We start from the raw sequence: 24,267 nt of genomic DNA on the forward strand, positions 1-24,267 counted from the left end.
AGACTGCAGGGCTGGAGGAGAAAGAAGGGGCTTGCTCCTTCCTGTTTCCCATTTCTATCACTGTTACCCAGCAGGGTTTCTTCACCCAGGCAGCAGTTCCTTCCTATAGCAGCCAAGGAGTCCAGTTTGTGTTTTCCCACCAGTTGCAGACCCGGCTTTATGGAGCCTATCTCAGAGACCCCAGCACCAGCCGAGCACACTGCCCTTCAGAGGTGTGTGTTTCAGCTCTGTGGGCCCTCTTCCTAGTGTCTGATTTTTGATAATCCTGGCCTCCTCCCTGCCCTCCACCCAGCCCTAGGGATGGCAGCTGCCTACTGCAGTAGTACCTTAGTGTTCTCTACTTAACCCTTTCAGTGACCTTGTTAAGAATTTTATACCTAGCTAACAAGTCTTCATAGTAAATTCTCTCTGTGCAAATAGCTTTCTTGTTTCCAGACTGGACTCTGACTGACACAGAATGTGAGGAAATCAAGAAGCAGGACACCTAGATGTCAGAGTCAACAAGAATGATGCTAGGAGTAAGGGTGAAAAGCAAGACAGTGATTCAAATGGGAAAGTTACCATGAATGTGACAAATGGAGCACTGTGAGAAGGGGGACATTAGGTGCTAAAGTCTGATGGATTTTGTGTACTTAAATATTTAACTTGTCATCTTCCCATCCACAATTCAGGCTTGAAAGTGACCACACTTAAAATCCACCAGGTTCTTCTCATAGGCATACTTATTTTCATCTTTTCCTTCCCACTGGTAGGAATGGTAAGTTAACATCAACTCACCAGGTTCGCATTTCTCAAAATATAGTCTGAAGATTATCCACACACAAATTTACTAGAATGCTTGTTAAATGGGCAGATTCCAGCAGATAGACCCAGAACTGAGGGGTTTCCCAAGTAGCATGATTTTCGTAAAACCAGGACAGTTCCGGGCAAATTGGGATAGTTGGTCATCCTAGTGCTGGACCTACTGAATCCACATCTTAAAGGGTAGCGCAGATATCTGCAATTTGAACAAGCATCTCAGGTAGTTCTTGGGCATACTAACATGAGAACCACTACTCTAGGTATCCCCGGGCTTGACGTATGCCTGGACCTCTTTCTGTCCAGGCTTCATGCTACTTCCAAATTGGGAAGCATTCCTTGATTGAGGTAGACTGTTTCATTGGCTTGTCCTGGAACATTGTGGAAATCCTAGCAATTTCTCCTGCTGCTGATAATGAGATCTTAGCGTAAAAGGTGAATCACACTTCCTTTTCTTCCTTCCCTTGGTCCTGAGGACAAGATGCACCACCAGTGCTTTCTCATGGTAGCGTGGGCTGGCCAAGCGTAGTGGGGGGCTTCTGTGCCAGGGTATCACTGGCACAGGTCCAAAGTATCAGGTAGCTCAGCTTGCCATAACAAAATACCATAGACTGGGTGGCTTAAGCAACAGAAATTTATTTTCTCAGAATTTTAGAGGTTGGGAAGTAGAAGATCAAAGCGCCAGCTGATTCAGTGTCTGGTGAGAGCTCTCCTCCTGGTTTGTAGACAGTTGCCTTTTTCCCCCATGTGCACACACATAGCAGGGAGAAGGAGAGGGAGAGATGTCTTCCTCTTTTTATAAAGCCCATAGTCCTATGGGATTAGGGCCCCACTCTTATGACCTCATTCAACCTTAATTACCTGCTAAAGACCTTATCTTCAGATATAGTCACATTGGAGGTTAGGGCTTTAACATATAAATATGGGGGGGGATAATTAAGTCCAACACATGCAACAAAAAATGTATCATTTTGCAGCTGCCCCACATGATGCTGCCATGGTGAAAAAATATAAAGTGCTTGATCATGAATCCCCACCAGAAATGCTAAACTTTTCCTCTTTTTTTTTTTTTTTAACAACTACATCTGTTGACCACTATCTGACATTTTGAATAATGTGCACGGGCCCTGTTCTAGTCATGAAGAAGAGGGAGAGGGTACAAAGAAAGGGTTGCAGAGGAGTTTTGCTATTTGCCAGAATCTACAGCTAAAGCGACAAAAACTTAGAAAATCCAAACATTTAAAATGATTCTTTTACTCATATTCAATATTGTACTGGGAGATCTAGCCACTGCAGTAAGGCAAGAAAAAGAAATAGAAGGCATATCATTTAGAAAGAAGGCAATAAAACTGTCCCTATTTGTAGGTGATATGATTGTCTATATAGAAAATCTCTAAGAATTTCCCCAAACCTCCTAGGAGTAATAAGCAAGTTCAGCAGGGTCACAGGATAAAAGAACAATGTACAAAAATTGACTACATTTCTGTATAGTAACAGTGAACATATAGAAGCTGAAATTAAAAACCATTTGCAACAGCATTGTAAAAATACTATTTACAGTTGCTCCAAAGAAAATGAATACTTAGGCATGCACTTAAAAACATGTATAGCATCTATATGCTGAAAATTACAAAATGCTGATGGAAGAAATCAAAAGAGACATAAATAATGGAGACACATAACTTGATCATGGATTGGAAGAATCAGTATAGTAAAGACATCAGTTCTCCCCCAATTAATCTAAAGGCTTAATGCATTTCCTATTAAAATTCTAGCAATCTTTATGTAGCGATAGGCAAGCTTATTCTTAAATTTATATGGAAAAGCACAGACCTGAGAGTAGCTAAAATAATCTTTACAAAGATGAATAAAGTGGGAAGAATTAATCCATCTGATACTTAACTATCCAGCTACAGTAATGAAGATGGTGTGATATTGGCTGAGAGCTATCAATGGAACAGAATAGAGAACCCGATCGTAGACCCACACAGACATGCTCAACTGACTTTCAACAAAGGTGAACAAATTATTGAATGCAGAAGGGATAGCCTTTTCATCAAATGGTGCTGCAAGCAACTGGATATAGAGGGAAAATATGAGCCTTGACCTAAATCTCACACCTTCTAAAAAAAGGAACACAAAATGGATCATAGACTTAAATATAAAATGTAAAACTATGACCGTTTCTGGGGAAAAAAGTGGCAAATTGAATTGCATCAAAACTAAAAACTTTTGCTCATGAGACCCCCCCCTGTGAAGAGGATGAAAGGACAAACTACACACTGGCAGAAAATATTTGCAAACCACATATCTGACAGAGGACTCCTATGGAGAACATAAAAAGAATTCTCAAAATTCAACAGCAAAGAAACAGCCCAATTAGAAAATGGGCAAAAAGAAAAAAAAGACAGACATTTTATCAAAGAGGATATACGGATGGTAAATAAGCGCATGAAAAGATGTTCTACATTATTAGCCATCAGGGAAATGCAAATTAGAAGCACACTGAGCTATCACTACACACTGCTCAGAATGGTTAAAATAAAAAATAGTAACACCAGATACAGGAGAGATGCATCTGGAGCAGGATCCTGGATCCAGGAGAGGAGATTGGATCACTCACAAGTTGCTGGTGGGAATGTGAAATGGTACAGACAGTCTGGGAAAAGTCGGCAGTTTCATCTGGAACTAACTTACAACTACCATATGACCTAGCAGGTGTGCTCTTGGGCATTTATTTCAGAGACATGAAGACTACCTTCACACAAATGTTCATAGCAGCCTTATCTGTAATGCTCCCAAACTAGAATCAACCCAAGTGTCCTCCCACAGGTGATGGTTAAAACCTGTGGTACATACATATCATGGGCTACTACACAGCAATAAACAGGAGCGATACGACTATTTGATAGATACTACTATTTGGATGACTCTCCAGAGAATTATGCTGAGTTTAAAAAGCCAATTCCAAAAAGTCACATAGTGTTCTCTAAGAGGTTTTAATAACATTTTTTAAGAAGTAGGCTCCACACCCAACACGGGGTTCACACAACTCCAAGATCAAGAGTTGCACGCTCCACTGACGGAGCCAGCCAGGTGCCCCTAACATTTTTGAAATTATAAAATGTTATAAATGGAGAACACACCTCTGGTTACCAGGGGTTAATTTAAGGAGGGGAGTGGGTCAATAGCAGGGAAGTGGGCATTGTTATAAAAGAGCAACAGGAGGGATCCCTGTGAGGTTGGAATGTTCAGTATCTTGACTGCTGAGGTGTAGGCACAAAGTTACATATGTGATAAAATTGTATGGAACTAGATACACACATGCACACACACATGCGGGCCAAAGGGGGATATCTAAATTGGAATGGTAAATTGTATCAGTGTCAATATCCTGGATGAGACTGTACTGTAGTTTCCCAAAATGTCACTATTGGGGAAAACCGGGCAAAATAACACACAGAATTTTGTCCTATTTCTTGTAACTGCCTGTGAATCTACCATGATCTCAAAAAAAGTTGCAACTAAAAATGACACTTTTAGAGGTGTATTTCATCTCTTTGTGGGTCGCTGGAGAGAAAGAAATAATCTACTTTTTAAAAAATGAAGAAACAGTCTGCTTAAAGATGGGCTGTTGGCCACGAGACCACAATTAGCCACAAGACCACAATTATGTCTTTATTTGCAGCTCTCGGGGATGCAGGGGAACTTCTAAAGCGTAGAGGTCTACAATGAGGATCAAATACCAGCTGAAATGTGAAACAGTGAGGTTGCACAGCAGTTCTATTGCTGGAGGGAGTTGAGATGAAGATGCTGAAGCAGAAACTGTCAGCCCAACCACTTTTGCTCATCTCCAGGGTTTCGGTTAAACGATTTCGTGAGGATTAAAGATACTTAAACACTTTTAAGCAGTTACAGTTTTACCCAGAAGTTAATAAACTTAAGAAACTGCTGATTTTAGCGTGTGACTTTTGCCTAATCTATTTCAATAGTTTAGTTTGCCTTTTTTTTTTTTTAAAGGAAGAGCAGAAAGCAAATGTTACATTTATGAGGTCAAATAAATGGTTTGCTTGCCTTGCTTTTTCTTTCAACCTTGTGGGTGAATTCCCTTTTGGTTGTAATATAGGCACTGCTTTACCTTCTCTCAGAGCAAATTTTTTAGGCTATGACTATTACCCCAGGCACTAGTCGTCAATAGAACATGAGCAGTTTCTGAAAAAGTACACCTCCATATATTACTATTATTATTGTCTTGGTTTCTGTTTGATTGTTTTGCTTATCTTCCTCTTTTGAGAAGCATGTTTCAATTTTCAAGTATAATAGATTCTGTCTGGACCATCACATACCCCGGCTTTTCTAAACAATGGCAGAAATTTCTTACATAAATCCTTTCAGCCTTTCCTGGGCCCCGTAGAGAACTGCAAGCTCTGGGATATAAAATGCTTGACAGTTTTAGAGTGTTTGAAAAGAAAGTGGTGAGGAAAGATGGAGTGGGAGCAATTCTAGGAAAGAGGCAGGGGAGCTGGTATGTTGCTTTTCTTAAAAATCAAAAAGACTGAAACAACATTTCAGTTTACTTGGTCAGTGTCTGAAACAGTCCACCTCCTGTTTGTAAGAGGAGGGTGGTAAGGCTGTGTGTGCAAAATGACATTCTGTAACAAGCCATGTTTAACATGCTTTCTGAGTATCCGACTTCTAGTCCATATTTCATATACAGATATGATTTGCTTTGGAAATAACAGTCAGAAATGCCCAAGTCCTGTTGTATTCCATTTCCTGAGCCTACCTTGGAATTTATGGTTATCGGTTCCATTACATAGTCTTAAAATGAGACCTTGAATTTTATGCTGCCAGAAATTTCCTGGTACTGGGCTACAGTTAGCAAGGTCAGGAGCTCATTTGGACTCAAAAGCTATAAACAAATCCAGACACGATAAGCAGGTCAGAGCCGAAAGCTGTAGAAGGCATGGTGATCAGATTATCAGCTGAGAGTAATCTTATCTGGGACGGTTGAGCCACATGAGAGTCCAGAATGTATAGATTTTGGAAAAGAGAGACGGTATGTGTGGTCGGGGGAAGACTCTTGAAAAGAATACAGAGACACCTGCTAAAGGTGCCCTGTGGATGGAGGAATCATTACTTTCAGAAACAAGGAAGGAGAAGATAGCCGAATTCTAAGTACAGTGTAGGTTGGAATGATAGTACATAAAGAACCTCATTCTCATTTTTTAAATTAAAGGTTAAATTTCTCCCCCCAACCCTCAAGCTACCTGAATCAAGGCAAAAATCGAGAGTACCCCTTTGTGGTAGGATCGATCTGGGTTCTCTCTTGGCTCTGCTGGGTCACCACGAGCAAGTTTATTAAACCCTCAGAACATCAGTTTCCTCATTTGAGAAATGAGGATTCTGTTATGTACATCCCATGTCAGGGGTGGTGACTGAGTATAATAATGTGTACGCAGTTCCTGGAATGTGGTCAATGTTCAATAAATGGAAAGGTTATTACTGTTAATACCACAAGTGTCCACCACTCTAGCCTTCTCAAAATACAATCACATCTGATATGACATGTTCATCTTTGTAGAGTACTGTTGGCAGGGATTCCGCAGGTGTGCAGTCTCCCCATTTTTCAGATGAGAAAAAGGAAGCTCAGTGATTAGTCCAAGGTCACCCAGCTGGTGAACAGTAGACCTTGGAGGACAACGACAGTGGTTCTTAAATTTAAGCAAAAATCAGAATCACCTGGATGGTGATTAAAAAACCCAGATTGCTGAGCTCCCCTTCCACAGTTTCCAATTCAGTAGGTTTGGAGTGGGACCCAAGAATTTGAACTTTTTTTTTTATCAGCTGATGCTGATATTGCTGGGCTGAGGATCCTACTTTGCAAAACGCTGAGCTAGACTAGGGCAATGGTTCTCAAATACCTGTGCTCATAAAATCACCTGGAGGCTTAAGGGAATAAATGAACAATAAATGAACCCATAATCGCCCAAGTCTGTGGATTTTCTATCACAAATGTGATTTACTCTTATTACCAGTATAAATACTTGATTATTCCAAGTAAAAAAAGAATAAATCTGTAATAGCTTCAGAAATTCTACAAAGTCTGGAAAGTTGTTATAAAATGTATATGTAGAATTAATACAAAATATTCATAGAGCCAACTATTTAGAGAAATTTTACATTTTTTTTATCTTTAAAGATTTTATTTATTTATTTGACAGAGAGAGACACAGCGAGAGAGGGAGAAGCAGGCTTCCCGCTGAGCAGGGAGCCTGATGTGGGGCTTGATCCCAGGACCCTGGGATCATGACCTGAGCCGAAGGCAGATGCTTAACAACTGAGCCACCCAGGTGCCCCTATAGGTTACTTTAAAATAATGCTGCATAGGGGCACCTGGGTGGTTTAGTTGGTTCAATAGCCAACTCGGGTTTTGGCTCAGGTCCTGATCTCACAGTGGTGAGATTGAGCCCTGCGTCAGGCTCTGTGCTCAGCATGGAATCTGCTTCACATTCTGTCTCCCTCTCTCCCTGGCTCTCTGTCTGTCTCAAGTAAATAAATAAAAGCTTTAATAAAAAAAGGCTTCATATATAATTCATTGTGAAAAAACTTAGTTCTTTAAAAACCGCATACCACAGTACCTTTGTCGAAATAGATTATTACCCTTTCCTTTTATAATATATTAGGTTCTTAGAAAGGTAAGAGCTTTGAATAATCAGTTTTCATTTTCATCCCTTTATTGTCAGTGCCTAGTTATAATTATATTTTATGTTCACAGACTAAATTATTAAGACTATTATTTTCTAAAAACCCTACAAAATATGGATTGCATTAATCATGTTTCGAGTTTATTAAGAAATCTCAAATGCTTTGAAAATATTCTTTCATTTATTTTCCCAGCACTCTTTTTGAGTAGCAGATGGGTCACTGGCAGAGTTGAAAGATTAGATGAGAGAATGCTTGCAAAGATGAACTCAGCACAGGGTTTGGCGCCCAGCCAGTGCTCATTTAGCTAGCTGCTGTTACTGATACCACGACCACTCTTGGCTTTTTGGTGGAACCATGCATGGGCATTACAGTTTCATCATGATGTGCACTCTTCTGCACCCAATATATGAAGGCATCGGTTATTGGTCGTTCACGTCTTGTTCTCCATAGCCGTTCAAGTGGTTATTATCAAAATGTATTTAAATTGGCTGTGACAGCAGTATCTTGGCAAGCCAAGTCAGGAAGATAGAATACCAGCTTGTAATCAAAGAAAACTTCCCAGATAGGCACCCAGTCACTGTTAGATGATGACTTTGCTCTAAGAGACTTGATTTTAGATCTTTTATTCTGCAACAACTTGGAAATGTTATCTCTGAGGTCTCAAATGTAGTGATGTCTCCCCTTCTAGGTGGGGTGTTATCTAAACTCAACGAGATGGGAGTTTCAAGATACCGAGATAGAGAACAAGTAGGTATGTTATCTTGTGTGACTGTCACTTCGCTTATTCACGATCAAATGTAATGCTAAGCGGTATTCAGATATTACCCACATTGCTTCCAGCCCTCTGCCAAAGGTGGGTTCTTTGCTGGGCGTCCAGAATACCAAACTGGCATGCTTCTCTGTTATAAAGGGTGCACTGAGGATTTGCCCACAGCTGAGCTCCGTGGGGAGAGCAGAGCTACTACTTCAGAGCAGAGGAGAAATGTTTGGACTCCTTTTACCGAGGAAAAAGTTGTGGGCCAGGGCTGATAAACAATCGCAACTATTTCATGTCATTTGAGGCATGTGTGGTGGCATTTAATCCCAAATTTCTTATCTTGTCGAAGGTACTATGGACCAAGTTTTTAATCTCATAGACACATTAAAAAAAAAAAAAAAAAACAAGCATAGATTTCTAGACAGACTCTTAAAGAAATTTTGCAAACATGACATCTCATTTTCCTCTGTTGCAATATGTATACTATTGCTTCTGGGAAGGGACACTCATTCTTACAGTGCCATGCTGAGACCCAACGCTCACAAGGCATGATTCCCATCCATAACCATGAGTAGGAAGTACAGTAGACCCTTGAACAGCATGGGTTTGAACTGCAGGTCTACTTACATGTGGATTTTTCTAGACAAATACAGCACAGCACTGTAAGTGTATTTTCTCCTCATATGATTTTCTTAACATTTTCTTTTCTCTAGCTTACTTTATTCTAAGAACACAGCATATAATACCTATAGCAAATATGTGTTAACAGGCTGTTAGTGTATAAGTGTTGGGGGAGTCAAAAGTTCTGCGTGGGTTTTTGACTGTGCTGGGGGTTGGCCACCCTCACCCCCAGGTTGTTCAAGGGTCAAATGTAGACAGAATGGAACCAAAATCTGACAACAAAACACACCACTATAGAATCAATTACTAAGTACTATTCAAGTGCATGGGCTTTGCCTGACAAAGGAGGAAAGTTTCCACGTTGCCGTTTGAAGACTTAGGACTCAATTTCTAAAGCAAGAAGGCTCAGCTACATACAGGTTTCCAAATAAGGACTAGGTTACTTCAAGGGCTTTGCAAAATCTGACCTATTTCAAATTTATACTCCCTTTTGCAAAAGGGATTTGATGCATCCTACAATGAAAGGAAATAAGTGAAAACAAGATCACTGGTTCATGGGAAAGCAAATATACCAAAAAGAAAAAAGTTCCAATGGAACAAATTTCACTCTTGAGTTTCCCAGCAGCCAAAAGGAAAAGGTAAGGAAGAATGGAGACAATATTGAATTTGGAGGCATAAGGAATGTTTTCCACTTTGGCAGTCTGCAGTTGTCATTTACTAGCAGGGGGACAGGGATCTTTTTCTCTTAATGCATCTTCTTAGATTCTGTCTCCACATTTAAAAAATGTGGATAATAAGAATCTGGAAGAATGTGGGGAAGATTCAAGAAGATACTATATATGAAGGGAAACTCTAAAGCATAATAAAAATGAAAGTGGCTCTAATGAATAGTTTGTTACCCAGTAAAGAGACATTTTAAAAAAATCATACTATGTTTTATTGGTCTTTCTTCCCCCCCCCCCCCCCCAGTCTGGAACATGGAGAGCACATAACACATGTCTGCTGAACCAGTGAAAGTAGGAAGGACAGTTTGCAGATGTTCTCTCCTCAAGCTTGAGCAAATGTTTGGCCAATTTCATTCACTGCTTCAACAAAAAAAAGATGAGTGTCAGATCCCGAGCAGCCAAGAAGGGCTGCAGAAGGTCTCATGCATTCAGTGATCCACTCTGAACGCATGACCACAGTGCTAAAAGGCTTTCCATACTGCCCTGCAAACTTGCTCTGATTTCAGGACAACTTCATCTACCACCCTTCCCCCAATACCCACTTCAAGCCTTCCACAGTCTCCACCCACCGGATTCTTCGCTCTTCCTACCTGAACTTTTAAGAAGTCGCCCCTGACCTGTGCCAAATTAAGTCTCCCTATTTTAAACCACCATAGTACCATTTACCTTTTCCCTCGTGGCATCTATCATGGCTCCAAATTTACATTTATTTGCATCATTATAATTGAACTTATCACATTAATGGTATTTGAATCGTTAAATTATGAATCAAATTAATTGTTACATTATTATTACACTTACTTGAATCATTATTACATTTATATCATCTTGCTGGTGGCTGGCTCCCTGACCATAAGCTCCAACAGAGCAGGGACCTGTTTTTTTGTTGTTCAATCTCGTGTTCCCAGGTCTCACACACAGTGTCTGACACATAGTAGCTATTCAGCCAGTATTTGTTAATCAGCATTTCTAACCTCTAGAACTCTCTGTCTAGTGGGGCTGTAGGCCTACGTGTATAATGGTATATAGCAAAGGCTGCCTCAAGTTCGAGGGGATTTTGCAGCTCCCCAACCTCAGGGCCTCGGTAAAGAAACCCGGGTTGCTAGTTTTGCAAAGTGAACCCTGTAGCAAATGTTTTGGGAGGCGGCAGAACCCCGCCCCTTTACAACAACTAAACAAAACGAGCCCTGAAGTGGCTCTAAAATGCTCTCCTGGAGCAGAGACGGATTGCCGCGGAGGCATGTGCTTCAGGGCAGGACCTGGAATAAGCGCTGCAAATATCCGGCGCGCGTAGCCGGGCGTGCCAGCTGGAGGCTGCGCCGGGACTGCCCCCTCATTTCTCCCGCGCGAAACCCGGCCGGACGGCTCCACTCCCTCCCTCCGCTGCAGGGGGGAGCCCGGGGCCCCCGCACCGGCAGCCGCCGCGGGCCGCGGCCATCTGCAGCCCCCTCTCGCGCCGCGGGCGAAGCGAAGTTCCCCGGTCGCGAAGTTTGGTCCGAGACCCGAGGCTCGCAGCCGGCCGCGGCGGCGCCGAGTGGACGGCGCGGCGCGCTCCCCCTGTCCCGGGCGCCGAGTGCGCCCCTCCCCCGGCCCGCCGGAGCTCCGGGCGCAGCGCGCGGGCTGCGCGGCCGCGGGTGTTCTGCGTGCGCCGGCCCGTGGCGAGCCAGGTTCCCGTGGCCGCGTGCGAGGAGGAGGCCGGAGTCCGGGTGGGAAGAATGGAGTTGGCGTCTCGCTCCGAGGTGAGGGTCCCGCCGCAGCCCGGCCGGCCTGCCCTTTGCGCCCGGCCCTCCTCCCCGCCTTGGGCTGGAAACGTGGCCCTTGGCCACCGCGTTGTGGACCTGGCCAGCCTCGCCCCGGGAACGCCGGAGCGGCCGCGCCCTGCAGGTGTCCGCGGTGGGTCACCGCTGCGCCGGCCCGGACTGGAGAGGTTGGGCGTCCCCCCGCGCGGCGGTCGCCTCGGTCCCGGGGGGTCGCAGGCCGGGCCGCTGGGGCCGCGAGCCCCAGGAGTGGACGCGTTTCGAGGGAAGTGCGGGCGGGAGGCAGCAGGGGCGTAGCGCCTGCCTTTGCAGCGCTGGTGGATCCGGCGCGGGGGGGGCGGGGGGCGGTGTGTGCGGGGAGCTTTTCTGGTGCGCGCCCCCCATTTTCTCCGGGAATTGGCACAGAGATGGGGAAGTTAAAGAAAAGTGTAATTTTTCTAAAAAATTGCCGGGAGTCCGGTTCAGCTTGGATGAGGGAGTGTAATTTACAAGGAATTGCTCTTGTATTTGTTCTAGAACTTTTGTAAGTGTTTTTAAGGAATTTCAAACCACCTGGAGGGGGAAATGGCAACGTCATGAGGCCAAGTTAAAAAACAAAAAGCCCCGAGATCACAAACCGTAAACACAGCAGGACCCCAAACTGTGTTTTAAAAATCTCATATACAAACACTTGAGAGTACCCCCCCCAAATGTTTCAGTAGGTGGTGGGAATGTGAACGTGACCTCAGTTTTCTATTTTACTTCTTAAAAGAGCTTTCCCTTACTTTCTATTAACGAATATACCTAGTATCTTCAGAAGTAAGCAGTACCCACTTTTTAAAAATGAACTAAAAATAAAACTTTTAGAAAGGGAAGGAAGCAGCATGTGGGAGCCCCGAGAGAGGCTTTGTGACGGTTGGATTTTTTTCTTGCTTTTTTGAGTGCCTTTGACTCACCGCTTCCACTTTACCTTGGACTGGTAATGTTTTACCTCTTCTCCACCTGGGTGCTGGGCCTCGGAAAGAGAGGCGGGGCTCCGGGCGTATCCTTGGAAGACCGAAGCGACCCAGCAAGTTCAGTGGTGCCTGAGCCCAGGCCGTTATCACCTGCCTGGGTCCTGGTGCCAATTAAAGACAGAGCCACTAATGGTTGGTCGCTTTGGCCATTTAGTGATGTCCGAAGGGCTTCCTGAAAGTAGACATTTGAGAAAGAATTGTTGCGGATGTTGATGAGAAAGAGTACAGTTTTTAAATTTCCCCAATGAGGGGGAGGTATTAAAAGCACGGAAAAGGAACAAGAGTAAGGACTGAGACAGGGTTAGTTTTTTGTTTTTGTTTTATTTTTCACTGACCTTTACCATAGAATTAATATCCTCTGCTTCTAGGAGGCTTGGATTTCTCTAGGACTTAACCCTTTCTTCAAGGAGCTTCGAGCCACGTGTGAATTTCATCAGTGTATCTTGATAATATAGGACTCTAGAAACCTGTTGTTCTGCTCAAACTGTACTTCCACCACTTAAATACACAGTTCATGTTTAGATTTAAAATGTCCCCAGAATGTGTGGTTGGGAGTGAACCTTTTTACCATCAAATAACAAGGCTAATTTTTGGTACCTCTAAAACGTTAAATAAACAATTTACCATGTGGGGGTAGTCCACAAATTATATCTGACCCATTATGCACCAATTAGGGCAAATTACTATATGTAAGATAATCAGGTTTTTTTCCCCCCTTTTCCAAAGACCTAATTGGCAGCACAAATTAAGATGCATGACGATTTTTTCCAGTGGAAATGTTCCTGTTCATCATAATTTAAATGTGAGCAGATTATAGACTCTTTAAATTAGTGGAGAGGTTCAGTGGGGTGGGCAGGTGACTGCAGATAAGAGCCCTTAATGAACATTTCAGGCACAGCAAGATGTTAAATCCGTGTGGTTCTACCCTGTACCCCAGCCTTATGAATAAAGCAGTGTGATGAATCGCCTGAGGCAGCATTAGTGCTCAGTGGTTCTTACTCTCACACATAAAGTAAATAGAATTTCCATCCCTTGGAAGGGGCAGAGCGGGAGGGGCTTCCAGCAAAGCAGCTTAGGCCTGATGTTATGAGAAGACCGTGATTTGAACCGACGTCCTTTCTAGCTTCTGCTTTTTTGCAACCTCACCCGTGTGTCGGATTTGATGTCCACTGACCAGGACCACAGCTCCCAAGGATGTAGTCCTTGTTGGGCTGACCACCGAGTCTTTGTGTCTTTATGTCGAACGACAGGAGTAATACTCAAGGCAAGGGTCTGGTCCCTTTCTGAGAGCTCTCAGCAGTGCAGCTCAGAATTTCTGGAAGATGAGACTACCTCCGCCTCCTAGCAGAGGACCCAGCAGGTCCTGGATGTCACTGTTGTCCTGTTACTCTCTTCTTGCTCTGGGGTGCAGGTTGGACTCGCACAGAAGGAAATGAAGCTAACTGGTCTCAGGAATAGTATGGAGCATGCTGTTGGAGTGGTAAAGAGGAATTTCTCTGATGCTGACTTCATAGCTACAAAGTGTCCTCTTCTCATTCTCTGACCGAATGTGTATGCCCAGAGCCGCAGAAGCTGCTCACAGAGGGGGATGGTTTGTGACTTCTTGGAAGGACAAGTACAGTGATTTGCCTTGAAGAACTAAATTCTCAGTAATGAGGAATTTCAGAGATCACAGCAATTCTGATCTGGTCAGGCGCATGGGACAGTAATCCGTGAGATAATTATGGGACTTAAAACCGTTTATGAATATTACAATAAATTAATGAAAAAGATCAATAAAGCCATTCAAATAGAATAGACATGTTCATTTTAAACTGTTCTTGAGAGTTCTTCTTTACCCATCAGCACTTTCTCTGAGCTACAGTTTACAGTTTTTACTTCCAAGATACGATTTTGTTTCATAAAAGACATAGCTTTATTCACCAAAGTGGGATTGATAGAGGCTGATGGAGGAGCCTTATCTAATAGAGATAAGACAATATTAGTAGGACTATTTTCTTTTCTTTTTGGAAAGCAGTGGTTTCTGAATGTTTTATTTTTATTTCTAAGTTTTTAAATTTTAATTCCAGTATAGTTAATAAACAGTGTTGTATTAGTTTCAGGTGTACAATACAGGGAACCAGCAATTGTGTACATTACTCAGGGCTCATCATGAGAAGTGCACTCTGAATCCCGATTACCTCTTTCACCCATTCCTCACCCAGCTCCCCTCTGGTAACCATCAGTTTGTTCTCTCTCTGAATCTTTTTAAATAGGACCACGCAGAGGCATGTTTGGTAAATACAGCTGAAGATAACATGCAGGAGACTTTGTCTTCCACGGTGGTAAATGCTACCATCTGTATGCAGTGCAAAAATACGCTGTAGTCTCAAAGTTAAAGGGGCCAGAGTTTGAGTTCAGATAGCGGATGGCTTCCTGCCTGTTCTTCTTAATCATCAACTGATGACAGAAGGCTCCCTGGCTGGGTTAGTCCATTTGTCAGATATTCTTTGAGCACTTATTATGTGCTGGGTACTAAGGTCACTCTGGAACTCCTTGCCTCTTCTGCCTTTGCCAGAACTCAGCTGGCTCCTGCTGTGCTTTGGGGATCTGCAAGGCCTTGGGTTTTGGGAATGGGAGAAGACCTGAAGAGCCATCCTGCCCCCCCCCGCCCCCAGAAACTATCATTTCCTTTTACCAGATTGAATCCTCACTGTAGTTCCAAAATGGCTTGTATTATCTGTATTTTAAAGAAAGGGGAAGTAGAGCCATTTGCTCTGGGCAGCCCAGCTAGGAAGGGGCTGAGCCAGGATTCTGTCCCCTTATCCTATTTAAAAAGATTCAGAGAGAGAACAAACTGACTGGCCAGTAGACTCACGGGATCTCGGCAAGTCACACAACTTTCATGGAAATAACATTGGGAGGATAGACATCTTTGTCCAGCTTACAGTGCCATTGAGTTGATCAAGGACATGCTAAGTATAATGTAGTATTTAAATACAAGGGGTTGTCAGCGCTTTGGGGTTTTCTCCTAATACCTTTGCTCCTCCCTTTAACTAGAAGGGCTGGGGCATTAACAGCAGCTGGTCTGGTTCTTTTTTAGAAACTGGCCAGATGAGACTTTGGACAGGATTCCTTGGATACTGACTGTAAAAGTCAGCCTGGGAGTATGAATCCGATCCAGAAGGCTTTTACACAGTAATGGTATTTAGATGAGTTTTGTATTGTCCAAGTAATATCCTGTTCATAGCAGCTGAAATAAAAACAAAGTTGGAACTACTGCTCTACCTCCCCTACTCCCTGGGTGTCATTTTCTAGATCTTTCCCATCCAGTGTTTGCCTGTGTTTAGTCACCATTTGTGCCCAATTTTGCAGTATGATTGCAGTTTGAATTCTGCTGTCTTTAGCACTCTCAGTGCTATTTCTGAGTAGCTCGGAGGTCTTCACGGTTTTCGTTTTTAATTACTGCGGCCTTTCCCTGAGGTGTGTATTTCATGTACTTTGCTGTTGAAAATTTTTTTCTTGATTAGAAGGAACTTTGCAGTAGATGTCTTGGGGTGGTACGTGCCTTGTGCCGTGTGTTGGCGTCCACGTTTCTTTATCATGTACTTATTGTCTCCCGGAAGGAATGTGCCTGCTTTGCATTGGATCAGAGTCTCTGACACAATGTTTCCCCCCTTTATCGTGCTGTGTTAGCCAAGAGAAAGCAGTGTTTACTCAGGTTAGAACCAGGGCTCGCCTGCAACTGGACTGAAACAGTGTTTTCTTCCTGAACCTAGAACACCTCGCAGTGTGTTTCTGGTTTGGGGGAAGGTGGAGAGTCGTCTTAGAGGTATGTTGTTTACCACCTAGGAAACCAGGAAGACCCAAGCACGTGCTCATGGACGCATAGTGACAGTGCCTGTGGCTTGGGCTGTCCCCGCATTTTGCAAGTTGGTCACGTGGATGCGGGAGGGCGGGGATACCCTGCTCTGAGCTCCTCTCCCATGTGGTGCTGAATCACTTTGTTTTGCCTTCTTTTGTATTGCTTATTTCAACTATAAATCATCTCCTAGGTGTCTGAAAATAGGTGTTCATTGAAGGTTGGATGTCTAAAGGTAAAACCGTAGGTTCCTAATAAGGGGTTTCTAAGAGCTGAGAAGAATGTATTTCTGGATCTGGGTGCTGGTTATCATGGGTTGGTGCAGTTTGTAAAACTTGACCAGACTGTGTGCGTAAGCTATATGCACTTCCCGTTGCACTTAAAATGTTTTAAAAATAGCATATATAATCCCTACGAATCAGGCCCAAAGCCTGTGCTTTCAGACTGCCCAGCCTGCCCAGGGGTGTGGGTGACGACTGCCCAGGCGTCTTATGCCCTTCCGGTTGTAGGGATACCCCCTGCTCTGGGCATGGTCCAGGGATCCCTTCCCACAGACCCCCTCTGACATTCCCCCCAAGCCCTGCAGAGCGGCGGCACGGCTGTTGGGGCAGCCCGCCATGGTTAAACCTCTGCGGCAGGAGGGCCCTACGGACCTGGAGAGTCCCTTGCGTTTGTGATTGCGCTCTGGCATCTGGGTCTTCTGGCACAGAGCCTGGCCTGGCCCCCCCTCGGCTGCCTGCTGGTAGACCTAACCCTCTGTTAGAAGGGCCCTAGGATTTACCCCAAGGTGGTGACCCTCAATCATGTGGCAGGCCAAAATGATAATTATCCCGAGTGTGCAGGGCCCACCATATAGCAGGTGCTAAATATTTGTTGAAAAAAAAAAAAGGTTTCTTGCTGTCATCGTGTAGTGAGAGGAAGTATGAGTTATGACCCGCTGCAGCATCCTTCAGGGGAGCTTCTCAGATCCTTCTGTCAGACTGAGTGCGGAGGCCAGTCCGAGCCTGCCCCAGAGCCCGGAGGTGCGGCAGCCCCACCCTGTCTGTGCAGGGGATTTTTTTCATCCATCTCCAGTTCTATCTTTTAAAGTTAGGCCTATTTTGCATTCTATTCCATAATATATGTTTGTTTATTTTAACACAAAAAGGATTTTTAAAATTACTCTCCTGGGAGAAAAAGTCCCCTCCCCTGTCCCACCTGTGATCTTGAAAGCCTTGCGGCTGTCACTGAGCTCCTCAGTTTGAGAAGCGTGGGATTGCGGGCTGAGTGTACTGTGCGGAGAGCATCCTTGTAATAAATCCTGAAACAGAAAAGATAACCTCCATGCCTACTCCCCCACCCCATAGTATCTTCCTATTGCAAGCTCCACGACTCTGAGGGTAGTTAAATGGAGAAACAAAAACCAAACCAAAACACTTTCGTTGATGTTGAAATAAAATCCCTAAGCATATTTTTTTTTAAATGCAGAATGTCTAGTGCCTTTATTTTGTTCTCCATAACGCTGGTTTAAAATGGGAAGTTAAGAAAAATAAAAGTGCATTTAAAATTACTGGTTATTCTTAATTCTTTTTTTTTTTTCTTGACACTTGGTCCCAGGCATTTTTTATTGGGGGAGGTTTTTAATTAAAATAACTGAAGGCATTCCCGTGCTTACACGGGCCTCCTACGTAAGGCTGCCCTGGGCCGACCTCACCAAACAAAGCCCCCCTGGTTCTGTTTGACCACACTGCGGCTTCAGCATCCCCTTGAGAGCTCCTCGTCGTCAGGACCTCCATCGCACCAAGTGTATCGTCCTCCCTGGCTGTGATGGGACCTGAGAAAGGCCGCCCTCGGGGAGGGTGCACCTTCACTGCGGCACAGTGCCAGGGGCTAAGTGCTGTCAGCAGCCCGAACGGCCGCGGTCAGGGATTGTTCGGCCACGTCTCTGCCCCCGCCCCTGTTTGTCTCCCCCCCCCCCCCCCCCCCCCCCCGCCCCCAGCAGGGCAGCCGTGTAGCCAGAGGATCCCAGTATCAAGGCTCTCAGGGCGGGGCGGTGGGATGAAGATCCCTCCCCCACACTCCTGTCCCTGTGAGGGTCTGTTCAGCGCTTCCTGGGAGCGAGCACAGGGACACTTGCCTCCCCCTGCCTGCCTGTTCTCCACTTTTTTCTTTTTTAAGAATTTATTTATTTGAGAGAGAGAGAGAGAGAAAGCACATGCGCACACAAGTGGGGGAGCTGCAAGTAGAGGGAGAAGCAGACTCCCCGCTGAGCAGGGAGGCCCCCCCCCAATGCGGGGCTCGATCCCAGGACCCTGGGATCTTGACCTGAGCCGAAGGCAGACGCTTAACGGACTGAACCCCCAGGCGCCCCCGTTCTCCACGTTCTTGCTTCCACCTGTCCGTCTACTGCAAGTCCTCCTTGAGGCTGACTCCGCCCTGCGGCTGTGGACACGCGGCTGACCTGGAGGCTGCCCGCAGACTTTGTGACCGGTACCCCTCACTGCCGGGTCAGTTGCCCTGCTGCACTTGCTGCCGTGATGATCCTATGCCTCACACCGCATTGAAATTGTGTAAAAATTGCTTCCCCCGCCCATGGCTCATCCCTCCTGGGGCTCCTTAGCCTGGCGCCAGTGGTGGTACCCTCTCCAGGCCTACACTGAGCCCTAACACGCCCTTCAGTAACTTTCAGTGAGGAACGTGGGCCTAGCATCCTCACAGAATGCTTTTAAGTCATAGCTGGGAAGCAGTTAGGGCTCTGTACAAATGATCTCTGGTTCTTTTCCTTCTGGGTAAATGGGAGGAATGCATTTTCCTGGCCCTCCTAAAAGGCAAGACCACATGATCTGCCTTGGCCAATAAAATGTAAGAAGTGTTGTGTGTCACTTCTAGGTGGAATTTTTATAAGACTTTTTTTTTTTTTTTTTTTTAAAGAAAAAGAGAGACGGGTGGGGGGAGAGGGAGAATCTTAAGCAAGCTCCATGCCCATCGCAGAGCCCAACACAGGGCTCGATCTCATGACCATGAGATCATGACCTGAGCCAAAATCAAGAGTCGAATGCTTAACTGACTGAGCCACCCAGGTCGCCCCCAGGTGGAATTTTTAAATGCCAGTACGTCATTTGCCATGTCTTCTTTCCTCTTTGTCAGCCCAGGTCCCGTGTGAGGACAGTGTGGAAGAGTGTGGAATGTTCCACCTGGCTGGCCCGGGAGGAACAGGTCATGAACAAGAGAGAAACCTTGTTTTGTTTCAGCCCTTTAAGACTTAGAATTGTTTGTTACTGCTTTATAACTTGACACATCCTGACACACACAGGCTCTCATATTTCAGTTGTTGGATTCACTCTGTGGTGTTCATCTGAGTGAGCTGGGGTTGTGGTGGTAGTAGAAATCTGTGGGCTTCTTCTCGATTGCTAGTGTAATGGGGTGAGGAGAGTGCTCCTATACTAAAGGGTTTGGAGTTCAGGGATAGTAAGTGCCCTGTGGTGAGCAGGAGAGTCCCACCGGAAGCAGTAGTCATTCTTGTCCAGAATGCCAATAGCCCCTTGTTGAAAACCATGGAAAGCAGACTTGTCCAGTTTGATAATCAGTCTGTTAGGGTCCAGTGAAATCTTGACATTGGCTTCATATTTCCTGTCTGCTGACCTTTTTGGAAAAGGAAGTCACCCAGCATTTCCCAAGTGGTTTGGCTCACTTCCCTCCTAGGACCTCTGCCAAAGCTCTAGTTCCTCTGTTACTCACCTGGATAGCTCTTCTAAGGCCTCTGCACATACATGTCTGTAAGTTTCTCCTCATTTACATGATCTCTTTTTGAAATAACGTTGGTCATTTGTTTTGCCTTTTCTTTTATTGTGGTAAAATACGCGTAGCATAAAATTTACTGGCATGAAGTATAGTCACATTGTTGTGCAACCATCACCTCTGTCCATCTCCAGAACTTCTTCATGATCCTCATCCGAAACTCTGTATCCTCTAAACACTAACTCCCCATTCCCCACCCTCCCCCTCATTCCACCACCATTTCCTTTTCTGTCTCTATGAATTTGACTAGGCTAGGTAAGACATGGAAGTGAAATCATAGAATATTTATCCTGTTGGGTCTTATTTAGTTCGCTCAGCATAATGTTTTCAGGGTTCATCCATGTTTCTATATATCAGAATTTCATTCCTTCTTAAGGCTGAATAATAATGCATTGCATGTATATACCACATTTTGTTTATCCATTCATCATCCATCCATGCCAGTTGGGCTGTTCCCACCATTTGGATATTATGAATAATGCTTCTCTGAATGTTGGTATAAAATAACAATCTCTGATTTCAGTATTTTTGGACATCTAAAGTGGAATTACTGAATTACATGGTAATTCTGTGTGTGAGTTTTTGAGGAGCTACCATATTTTTGCCATAGCAGCTGCCTTGTTTCACCTTCCCTCCAACACTGCACGGAAATTCCAGTTTCTCCACATATTCACCACCACTTAATCTGTTTTTTTTTTATTTTTTGAAATTTTATTATGTTAATCACCATACATTTCATCTTTAGTTTTTGATTGCTTTTTGTTTTTTTAATAGTAGCCACCCAGTGGATGTGAAGTGGTATCTCATTGTGGTTTTGATTTGCATTTCCCTAATGATTAGTGTTGTTGAGCATCTTTTCACACGCTTAACTGGTCATCTTTTTATTTTTGGAGAAGTGTCTAAGTCTTTTGCTCTTTTAAATTGGGTTTTGCTGTTGGTGTTGAGCTCTAGGAGTTCTCTATATTCTGGATGTTAAACCCTTATCAGATGTATGATATGCAAATACTTTCTCCTATTCTGTAGGTTGCCCTTTTCAATCTCTTGATAGTGTTCTTTGATATCTAACAGTTTTTGATTTTGCTGAAGTCCAGTTTATCTATTATTTTCTATTGTTGCCTGTGCCTTTGATGCCATATACAGGAAATCATTGCCAACTTCAGTGTCATGAACTTCTTCCTTTATGTTTTCTTCTGAGACTTATGTAGTTTCAGGTCTTGGATACATTTTGGGTTTTTTGTAGGTTCTTGTGTTAAGGTAAGGATCCAGCTTCATTCTTTTCAGTGTGGATATCCAGTTTCCAGCATCATTTTTTTTTTTTTTTTTAAAGATTTTTTATTTATTTTTTTGACAGAGAGAGACATAGCAAGAGCAGGAACACAAGCAGGGGGAGTGGGAGAAGGAGAAGCAGGCTTCCCGCAGAGCAGGGAGCCCGATGTGGGACTCGATCCCAGGACCCTGGGATCATGACCTGAGCCGAAGGCAGATGCTTAATGACTGAGCCACCCAGGCGCCCAACCCAGCATCATTTCTTGAAAAGGCCATCCTTTCCCCCATTGAATAGTCTTGGCACTTGGTCAAAAATCAGTTGATCTGCATGTACGTGAATGTTGATTTCTGAGCTCATTGTTCTATTGCGCTGGTCTCTTTTTTTTTTTTTTAAGATTTTATTTATTTAAGAGAGAGAGAGAGAGGGACAGCACAGGGGAGAGGGAGAGGGAGAAGCAGATTCCCCGCTGAACAGAGAGCCTGATGTGGGACTCGATCCCAGGACCCTGAGATCATATGACCTGAGCGGAAGGCAGATGCTTAACCAACTGAGCCACCCAAGTGCCCCTGTACGGCTTCCTTTATGCTAGGACCACTCTGTTTGGATCACTCTAGCTTTGTAATAAGCATTGAAATTAGTAAGTGTGAGCCCTCTGTCATGGTTCTTTTTATTATTTATTTATTCTTCAAAGATTTTATGTTTAAATAATCTCTGCACCCAACGTGGCCTTGAACTCACAACCCCTGAGATCAAGAGTCACATGCTCCACTGACTGAGCCAGCTGGGGGCCCCTAGTTCTTCTTTTTACAGATTTTTTTTTTTTTTTTTTTTTGGTTATTCTGAGTCCCTTTAGATTCCACATGAATTTTGGGAAGGGCCTTTCTGCAGAAAAAATGTTGCCGGGATTTTGATAGAATTGCATTGGATCCATAGATAACTTTGGGTAGTATTGTCATGTTCACAGTGTTCAGTATTCTGATCCATGAATGTGTGATGCTTTTTCATCTGTTTCTGTCTTTAATTTCTTTCAGTGATGTTTTGTAGTTTTCAGTGTGGTCTTACTGCTTGTTGCCTCAGTTAATTCCTAAGTGTTTTATTCTTTTTGATGCTATGGCAAATTGAATTTTCTTAATTTCCTTAGCAAATTGTTCATTGTTAGCTTGTAGAAATGCAACTGATTTTTTATGTGTTGATTTTGTACCTTGCAACATTATTGACTTAGCTAATTAGTGCTCACAGGTTCTGTGGAATCTTTAAGCTTTTCTATATAAATGATCATGTCACCTGCAAACATAATTTTACTGCTTCCTTTCCAATTTGGATGCCTTTTATTTCTTGTATAATAGTTCTGGCTAGATCTTCAAATACTATGTTGAAGTAGTGAAAGTGGAATCCTTGTCTTGTTGCTGATTTTAAGGGAAAATGTTCAGTCTTTCATCTTGGAGTATGGGGTTACCTGTTTTTCTTTTCTTTTTTTTTTTAAAGATTTTATTTATTTTTTGACAGAGAGACAGTGAGAGGGGGAACACAAGCAGGGGGAGTGGGAGAGGGAGAAACAGGCTTCCCGCTGAGCAGGGAGCCCGATGCAAGGCTTGATCCCAGGACCCTGGGATCATGACCTGAGCTGAAGGCAGACCCTTAACGACTGAGCCACCCAGGAGCCCCTGGGGTTACCTGTTTTTCATATGTGACCTTTATTATGTTGAAGTTTCCTTCTATGTTGATTGTTTTTTGGATTGGTTTGGTTTGGTTTTATCATGAAAGGGTGTTGTATTTTGTCACATGCTTTTTCTGCATCTGTGGACATGATCATGTGTTTTGTTTTCTATGTTGAACCATCTTGCATGCCAGAAATACATCTCACTTGGACATCTTGTGTAGTCCTTTTACTATGCAACTGAATTTGGCTTGCTAGCATTTTGTTGAGGATTTTTTCGTTGCTATTCACAAGGGATATTGCTCTGTACTTTTCTTGTAAGTCTTTGTTTGGCTTCAGTATCGGGAATACTGGCCATATGGGATGAGTTAAAGAAGTGCTCTCTTCATTTTTTGAAAGAGTTTGAGAAGGTTTGATGTTAATTCTTCTTTAAAAGTTAAATCGAATTCACTAGTGAAGCCATCTGGGTCATGGGATTTACTTTGAGGGGAGGGCTTTTGATTACTGATTCAAATCCTTAGTAGTTAGAAGTCTATCAGGTTTTCTATTCATGAGTCAGTCTTGGAAGGTTATGTGTTTCTAGGAGTCTATCCATTTCATCTAGCTAACCCAATTTGTTGGCATTCAATTGTTCATAGTACTCTGTTATCCTTTTTATTTCTGTCAAATTGGTAGTGATGACTCCACTTTATTTTAGTAATTTGTACCTTTTTTTCATAGGTGGTCTAGCTAAAAGTTGGTCAATTTTGATATTTTCAGAGAACCAACTTTTGGTTTTGTTGGTATTTCTCTGTTGGTTTTCTGTTTTCTATTTATATCTGCTGTAATCTTTATTATTTCCTGCCTTCTGTTATCTTTGGGTTTAGTTTGCTATACTTTTTCTAGTTTCTTTTATGGCGTAAAATTTGTTGGTTTGAGATCTTTTTTTAATATAAATGTTCACAGCTTTAAATTTCCCTTTTAGCATTGCTTTCTCTGCATAGCGTAGGTTTTAGTGCAATTTTCTAATTTCTGTTGTGATTATTTCTTCTTTGGGGTAACCCCTTGGTTATTTGACAGTGTGGTGTTTCATTTTCAACGTATTTGTGAATTTGCTAGTCTTCCTTCTGTTACTGATTTCTAGTTCCATTCCATTCTGATCAGAAAAGATAATTTGTATGATTTTAACTGTTTTAAATTTATTTTGACTTATTTTATGGCCTACATATGGTCTGTCCTGGGGAGTTTTCCATGTGACCTTGAGGAAAATGTATCCTACTGTGTTGGTTGGTGTGTTCTATATATGTCTGTTAGTTCGAATTGGTTTATAGTATTGCTCACTTCCTCTGTTTCCTTATTGATCTTCTGTTTCATTCTATCCATTA

At 43.4% G+C, this 24,267-nt stretch overlaps 1 protein-coding gene across 1 annotated transcript in view; it reads left to right on the forward strand.

The window, feature by feature from the left end:
• The first annotated feature begins 11,208 nt into the window (after positions 1 to 11,208).
• Positions 11,209 to 24,267, forward strand: part of CDCA7L (cell division cycle associated 7 like) — a 42,826-nt gene continuing 29,767 nt past the window's right edge. The window contains exon 1 of the mRNA XM_032401961.1: positions 11,209 to 11,348. Within this exon, the coding sequence (XP_032257852.1) occupies positions 11,325 to 11,348 (24 nt within the window). The 5' untranslated portion in view covers positions 11,209 to 11,324. The remainder of the gene's footprint in view (positions 11,349 to 24,267) is intronic.

The sequence above is a fragment of the Phoca vitulina genome, unplaced genomic scaffold (assembly GCF_004348235.1).
Source record: "Phoca vitulina isolate PV1807 unplaced genomic scaffold, GSC_HSeal_1.0 scaffold4, whole genome shotgun sequence".
Classification (NCBI taxonomy): Eukaryota; Metazoa; Chordata; class Mammalia; order Carnivora; family Phocidae; genus Phoca; species Phoca vitulina.